Raw genomic sequence first — 8,484 nt, forward strand, 5'->3', positions numbered from 1 at the left:
TAATCTTTGGTTTGACTGTATTCGTACTGTGCACGTTACAGGAAAAGGAATGATAAAATCGAACATCTTGTGGGCTGCATTGCTGAGTTGTCTCCAAGTGAAGAGAGGATGTTGCTTCGACATGGAGAGAATGATTTCAGTGTCATGTACTCTACACGCAAAAACTGCGCGCAACTCTGGCTGGGACCTGCGGCTTTTATTAACCACGGTATTTCTCTTCTAGGTTTTGAACATTCACACATGATCAATAAATTATACAATTATCTTGGTGACATTTTATAGGAAATTTAAGGTATTTTTTTTTTTTGATTGTTTTTACAGATTGCCGGCCAAACTGCAAGGTAAGCACATATGAGGCTGGACTAAAAAATGAAGACTAAATTGAAGATTAACCGATAAACGGAAAAATTAAATTTAGCTGATGTGCGATGTTTGTTGCAGTTTGTGTCTGGACTCAAAAATGAAGACTAACTTGTAGATTAATCGATAAACGGGAAATTAAATTTAGCTGATGTGTGGTGTTTGTTGCAGTTTGTGTCAACAGGCCGAGATACCGCCTGTGTAAAGGTTCTGCGGGACATTGAACCGGGGGAAGAGATCTCCTGTTACTATGGAGATGGATTCTTTGGAGAAAACAATGAATTCTGTGAATGCTATACTTGTGAAAGGTATCATGTGCTGCATGCCTCTAGTTTCTCACATTTCTTTCAGAGCAGTAGATAGGAATGAATGACTATAACAGCATTTTGTTGTATTTTAAACGATTTTATAAACTGTTAGTTTACACTGTTTTTACAGTTCTGTTCAATGCTTAGTTCAGTAGTTTAAACATTGTATACTTTCTCCAAATATTTAAATATTAAGTGCTTATTAAATTAAATTAAATTGTTTTAGGCAATATGAGATTTTTGGCATTTGACTTTGCTTAAATATGAATATTATATTTTTAATATTAAATGTAATATTTAAACTTTAAAAGCTTGTATGTAATATGTCTATTTGTTTCAAATGTTGAAATATTATCAACTTTAATGTTTAAATATTATCTGTTCAATATGTAATGAAAAAAATATTTTACTATTTGTTGATACATATTCTTTCCAAATACTTAAATATTCTTAAATATTAATTTTGTTTAATGGAATTAAAAATTAATATCAATTTAAATTTACACATACTAATATTAAAGGGTTAGTTCACCCAAAAATTTAAATGATCCCATGATTTACTCACTCTCAAGCCATCCTAGGTGTATATGACTATCTTCTTTCAGACTAACACAATCGGAGATATTTTTAAAAATGTCCTGGCTCTTCCAAGCTTTAAAATGGTAGTGAATGGAGGGCCAGATTTTGAAACCCCAAAAAATGTGTCCATCCATCATAAAAATAATCCATACGGCTTCAGGGTGTTAATAAAGGCCTTCTGAAGTGAAGCAATGGGTTTTTATAAGAAAAATATCCATATTTAAACCTTTATTAACTATAATAACAGACAACCGTACGCATCGGCGCAGTGGATAGAGCAAAACAAACCCCGGTCCCAAATTAGAAGTCTAAAACAAGAAATTTTAAGGGATTTCGATATAAGAGAAGAGGAGCTTGAGTTTGTTGCATAGCCCTCAGTGTTTCCCACAGGATTTTGTGAGACTGTGGTGGGTGGACATCGGTTCCTCTAGGGGGGTCCGGGGGCATGCCCCCCCGGAGGAAAATTTTGTACATTTTAAATTTAAATGCATAAATCTGGTGCATTCTGAGAGCAAAATTAAGTGACTAGATCAATGAAGAAATTTGTTCTCTTGTAAAAAGAATTTTGTGCTCTAAAAGTAATTTATTTATTGGTGATGGTAGAGCACATTAGTCACGTACACAACATATAGTAGGCTAAATGATAATTCATAAGTGGTCAAACATGTAGAGTACACATTTAAACCATTAAAAATATATGCAGCAAAAGAGGTTACCTTTGTTGAATTAATTTATTAGTGGGAGTCTGTATCTATACATCTGTATTTGTGGAACTAATGATCACTGATTTGTTAAACAATCCAGAATGCACTAACCACACTATTTTATTATAGAGAAAAATAACAAATGAATAAAAATATATAATCATAAGCTGACCAGTAAATAAGTAAACTAGGTGAGTATATAATTCAGCAGCAAAAAGTATTCTAGCCTAAATCTTGGGGGGGAAAAAAACAAATAAAAAAACCACTTTGCACAGTAATTTTATAAATCCAAATGTTAATAAAAAGTTTAAAAATTACTATTTGTATTCTTATGAAATGAAAAAACGATTTATATTAGAGTTATATGTAAATTATTATATGTATTTATATTAATGTAAGATTAAAAGACGCTTATTTTTAATGTATTGTGCAGCTTTTTAATGGGGCAACAAAATATGATAGATACGACAGAACAAAATAGGCTATTTATAATCTTTCAGTAACCATGATAATATGAAACGCTTCAAAACTTCAGCAAAAAACCGCTAATGCGCATTCCGGGTGCAGAATGATGTGCTTGAATCAATATGGAGTCAGAGCGCGCAGTTGAGCTGCGCATTGAAAAGTTCACGGCACAAAGAGAATCCCTGTGTATATCTGCATTTAACAGTTTATTAATCATATGTTTCTTCTCACTTTTTTAAATTCCAGTTATTGTGCGTGTGACGCCAATTCATAGTCCTTGTGTTGTGCGATCTAACAGACACCCTGTAGCCAGTATGATGAAATCGTTCAGAAACAGCAATAAACTCCAGCAAGATGAAGTCATTTTATGCAAATCCACAGCCCTTTATCTACATATCAAGTATTATAATGGGAATATATCATATTGGACAGTTTTACCTTACCGTGCTGACTGTCCTTACCGAACGTGACGCGCTGTTTGAGTGCTGAATGATTGAAAGCTTCTGAGTTTCTGACCGTGAACTTAACGATGTACATATCCTTCTGTCCCTCACATGAAGCTATGGAATGGCTTCAGATGACTTTGAATATAGTGCACGAAAACTTAATTGGGTGCTTGTCTACTTATTTTGCTCTGACTCCCACTTTTGCCATATAATAGAGCGCAATTATCAGACGGTAATTTAAATATCGCGACAAAACTAATTTCCGTTTCATTTTGAGACTGTGGCGGGACAAATTAGAATGTGGCGGGCCGCCACAGTCTCGTCAATGTATGGGAAACACTGGCCCTATTTGTTTAAAGGTGCCATCGAATTAAAAATTGAATTTACCTTTGCATAGTTGAATAACAAGAGTTCAGTACATGGAAATGACATACAGTGAGTCTCAAACTCCATTGTTTCCTCCTTCTTATGTAAATCTCATTTGTTTAAAAGACCTCCGAAGAACAGGTGAATCTCAACATTACACCGACTGTTACGTAACAGTCGGGCTCATTAATATGTACGCCCCCAATATTTGCATATGCCAGCCCATGTTCCCAACATTATGAAAGGCATTGGACAAGAGCAGCAAGTATTAACGTCTGGATGTGCACAGCCGAATCATTAGACTAGGTAAGCAAGCAAGAACAATAGCGAAAAATGGCAGAAGGAGTGATAATAACTGACATGATCCATGATATTTTTAGTGATATTTGTAAATTGTCTTTCTAAATGTTTCGTTAGCATGTTGCTAATGTACTGTTAAATGTGGTTAAAGTTACCATCGTTTATTACTGTATTCACGGAGACGAGCCGTCGCTTTGTTTAATTCATAAACACAACTTCATTCTTTATAAATCTCTCCAACAGTGTAGCATTAGCCGTTAGCCATGGAGCATACTATCAAACTCATTCAGAATCAAATGTAAACATCCAAATAAATACTATACTTACGCGATTAGACATGCTGCATGACGAACACTTTGTAAAGATCCATTTTGAGGGTTATATTAGCTGTGTAAACTTTGTTTATGCACTGATAGAGTCGAGAGCTCTGGGGGGGCGGACAGCGCGAGCAATTAAAGGGGCCGCAGCCTGAATCGCCGCATTTCTAATTATGCCCCAAAATAGGCAGTTAAAAAAATTATTTAAAAAAAATCTATTGGGTATTTTGAGCTGAAACTTCACAGACACATTCAGGGGACACCTTAGACTTATATTACATCTTGTAAAAAAACTTTTGATGGCACCTTTAATACCACGAGAGGCATCTAAGCCTATGCCTACATCCTATGTCTTGCATCACGTCAGGGGTTTACTCATTTAGCGCAAGTCGACTTGCGCAGTATGCTAGAAGAAGCTAGTTATTTTTGTTCATAATGTTTAAAATATGGATATTTTTCTTACAAAAACCCATCACTTCACTTCATGGGATTCATGGATTATCTGTATGATGGATGGATGCATTTTTTTGGATTTCAAAATCTGGCCCTCCATTCACTATCATTATAAAGTTTGGAAGAGCCAGGATATATTTTAAATATATCTCCAATTGTGTTCGCCTGAAAGAAGATAGTCATATACACCTAGGATGGCTTGAGGATAAGTAAATCATGGGATAATTTTAATTTTTGGGTGAACTAACCCTTTAAATGTAATGTATAAACATTAAACTCTTGCTTATTTTATATTTGATTATAAACTAATCTCAACATTTAATATTTTTTTGCTTTAAATATATAAATAATATTAAAGTTGCTTATTTAGGATGAACAATAAAAGAACATTTGATATTTAACTTTTTTTTTTCACGTATGTTTGCTCAGAATATCTATTTATTAAATGTTTAATAATAACGTTTAATAATAAGATTTTTCTTTCAGACGCGGCACTGGAGCTTTTAAGTCGAAAGCAGGGTTGCCTGTGGAGACTCCGGTGATCAATAGCAAGTACGGCCTCAGAGAGACAGACAAGCGTCTGAACAGACTAAAGAAGCTGGGGGAAAGTTGCAGGAACTCTGACAGCCAGTCTGTCAGCTCCAATGCAGAGGCAGACTCTCAGGAACCAACCACTGTACAAACATGTGAGTGACCTGTAATGCTACACGTTTGATACTAATAATGCTGTTACAGCTCAACTCATCAGTTCTCTTCTCCTCCTTTCATGTTCCTCCAGCATTACGTAAGAGGACTTCGCAGTCCTGTGTCAAAAAGCACGGAGAAGCAAAGGCTGTAACAAGGCAAACTCTGTCAAGCACTCCTTCTTCTACCTCATCCTCGAAACGAAGTCAAACGAATAGTTTACCAAAGAGACTCAAGTCAAAGCCCACACAGCCTATGCCTAAAGGAAGACGCCGGTGTCGAGGCGTATGGACGAAAGCCTCCAGTCGAGTGAACGCTAGTGGGAATCTCAAGGAGCCCTCCAGACGAGACGCGGACAGACGCAGCTCTGGAGGCAAAGGCAGTGTAGCGCGCCAGTCGGAAAACAATCAGAGCTCTTCGAAGGGTGCTTCCCTGTGCAAGGACAGCATACTTTGCCCTTACAGAACTCGTAGGTCCACGAGGACCTCTCTCAGTGCTGAGGGGTCTGACGGCACGCAGGCATCAAGTCAGCCGTCTAGCCCGGGCGTGGTCTTCAAGTCGGAGCCTGGAGAGCTCATCCCTGTGACACCTGGGCACCAGATGAACACCCCTAGTTTGGAGACCAGCTGTCCTAAGAAAGGGACGTGTCCCAGACGCAGGAGGACGGTAAAACAGGAAGACACCGGCTCCTACGGCGAGTCCTTCCTCCAGGAGGGCTTGCCCGACCTGCGGCACGCGGTTCGGGCCGCGGATGTAGCGGACTGTGGGAAGGTAGTGCTCGGCCTGCCGGACCGCCACCAGCACTACAACGGCTCGGCTAAAAGCAGCAAGGCTCTCCGCCGAGGCAAGGGCAAGAAGAAGCGGCAGATCACGCGTTACGACGCTCAGCTGATTCTGCAGAACAACTCAGGCATCCCCAAGATAACACTACGTCGGCGTCGAGACAGCAGCAGCAGTAAGAACGAGCCCAGAGAGAGCAACTCTTCGAGCTCCTCCAAAATCAGCATCAAGTTCAGCAAAGAGCACGAGAAGGACCGGAGCAACTCGTACGTGGCCAAACTGAACAACGGCTTCAGCCACGGCTCCCACAGCAGCTCCACCAAGCTCAAGATCCAACTGAAGCGGGAGGAAGACGGCACCGGGTTGCATCGCGCTTACCCGGAGGACGTCACCTTGGGCATCGTGAAGCGAGAAGGGGGGGATGTTCTGGATCACAAGGCGGCCACTCAGGTAGGTCAGAACATGGAAGTGGAGTCGCTGTCCTCCGAGGACGAAGAAGAGGACTACTTTGATAACGAGGATGATTTCATCCCGCTCCCACCAGCAAAACGTCTGCGTCTCATCGTGGGCAAAGATTCCATAGACATTGACATTTCCTCCAGACGACGAGAAGATCAGTCCCTCAGACTCAATGCATAAGCTGTGTAAATATTCCATTGTCTCAATCATGTTCATTTTGAACATATGTAATTTAAATAGAAAATGCAAATGTACAATTAAATCATGGCAAAATATCTTTCTTTACATTTTAGTGATGGCACTTCTTTGTTGTTTCCTCACAATGATTATAAATATTGTAGAAAGTGTACAGGTTATGTATGAATTCTATCCTAACGTGCAGATGTTTGTTAGCATTCTGTCCAGCTTCACTGTTTTATTCCATAAACACTCTCGGCTTTGTTTGCAAGACGTTAGTCCACTTGGGAAACGTATGCATGGTTTCACCTCAGAAGGTTGACACTTGATGTTTCGACAGCAGTGTTCCCATGCACAAGAATCACATGTCTGTCTCTCTCCTCGGCTTGATCTGGCTAAAGGGAATCATTGAGCAAACAGTGTGCAGAGGAGCTCAAATTTATACAGATCTGTCCGCTTTTTTTGTATCAAAATCCTTTTTATCACGTGTCAGATTTTTTGGCCATGGAAGGCCATGGTGCTCATTGTGGTGGCCTGGTGCTGGTCCATAAAGATATTGGACTATTGAATAATTATTCTGTGAACGTCAGACCCTTTTTGTGTGACCTTGGAAGTCCGTAGAGAAATGTGCCTACGGATAAAAGTCCGCAAGACATAAGTTGTACTGAAACGTCATTAATCAAGAATCTGTTTTCCTGAATCATGCTCATTGTGGTATTCAGTACATCTAATTGACTTTGTGGCTTTGTGTGCATTTTGTGCTCTGCCGAAAAATGATAAAAATGGACAAAAAAAAAAATATGCTAAGGTATTCAAAGCTGTTGTTTGTGTTTCCATTGTTGACCCTAAGTAGGCAGCTGCCATATTAGGCTATTTTTATTTGTACCTTTTTTTTGTTTTTCTATCTTTTCTTTCATTATATACTTTACATTCTGTAGTGTCAAAAGTCTGCCATCTGTGGGCTTAAAGGAGCTTTTTATCCTAATGATCACAAAACTCCTATGGTCTCAAGCTTACAAACTGACTCTTAAAAGCATCATGACAGTAACAATGTAGGATGTATACATAATCTGGGGGCATACTGTTCACTCTGTATATTCTGGGACTTGTTTTTATTTAACTGTTTTAAGTACTTGAAAACTATAAAACTCATTTTCAAGATATTTTCTTGTCTTATGTCATTATTAGATGGACATTTTTCAGATTTTTTCCACCCTCGCAGATCTCAAAACATTTTTGAGCAAATTTATTTTCTTTTTGTTTCCGTGTTGATGATTCACATTCAGGTTTTAGGTTCTTGCACAATACAAACGGACAACTAACACCTATTTGCTTCTGTCCACCACAAACTATCAACCTAAGTGCAAGACAGTTTCCCACTAGTTTCATAGTATCTTTGATTATTGATGTGCATTACTTCTGGAGTTTGCTCTACATGACGCTTATGAACATTTAATTAAGTCGAGTGCTTAAAGTTTGCGTTTTATTTCCAGTCAAAAGGCGGAAGGAAGGTGTTGTCCACACATGGTTGTGTTCACGGTTGATATTACGTTCCCGTCAAGGTCATGTGACTACAGGGGGCTACTGTCCAAACTACTCGGAGGATCACACATGGTTTACGAGAAACGAGACGTGCGGAAAGACACGTCTGAACCGCATTACAACAACCCCATTTGGTCCTAAACCTTAAAATAAAAAGGGAATGAATTAGGCTACTGTACTAATAAAACAGCAGTGAAACTAGACATTAACCACTTTGGGTAAATGAAACTAAATAATAGAAAAGAAAAAATGATTAGTTTTTATAAAAAGTTGTAATAAGCATGTATAGTAAAAATAATTAAAATAAAATAAAATGGTTGTAATGTGAGCAGACCTATTTTAAGATAGATTATATGATGTAGAGATATCCTACAAAACAGAGCAATTTGTGTCCCTCATGTAATGACTTTTTAATTTGAGGAATAATGTGCTAATGCAAAAATTCAATAACTTGGTTTGTCTTTTTCTTTTATCACGAGGATTTTTAATATACGTAAATAAAAGCTAGTATATACAGACTAGTACATTATATAGCTAGTATATA

At 38.2% G+C, this 8,484-nt stretch overlaps 1 protein-coding gene across 1 annotated transcript in view; it reads left to right on the forward strand.

Annotated features, from left to right (window-relative positions):
- Positions 1 to 7,561, forward strand: part of kmt5b (lysine methyltransferase 5B) — a 12,358-nt gene extending 4,797 nt beyond the window's left edge. The window contains 5 exon segments of the mRNA XM_048169081.1: positions 42 to 208; positions 322 to 341; positions 532 to 668; positions 4,785 to 4,984; positions 5,077 to 7,561. Coding sequence (XP_048025038.1) covers positions 42 to 208; positions 322 to 341; positions 532 to 668; positions 4,785 to 4,984; positions 5,077 to 6,401 — 1,849 coding nt within the window. The 3' untranslated portion in view covers positions 6,402 to 7,561.
- The last annotated feature ends 923 nt before the right edge of the window (positions 7,562 to 8,484 follow it).

This window comes from Megalobrama amblycephala, linkage group LG19 (genome assembly GCF_018812025.1).
Source record: "Megalobrama amblycephala isolate DHTTF-2021 linkage group LG19, ASM1881202v1, whole genome shotgun sequence".
In the NCBI taxonomy this organism is placed as follows: Eukaryota; Metazoa; Chordata; class Actinopteri; order Cypriniformes; family Xenocyprididae; genus Megalobrama; species Megalobrama amblycephala.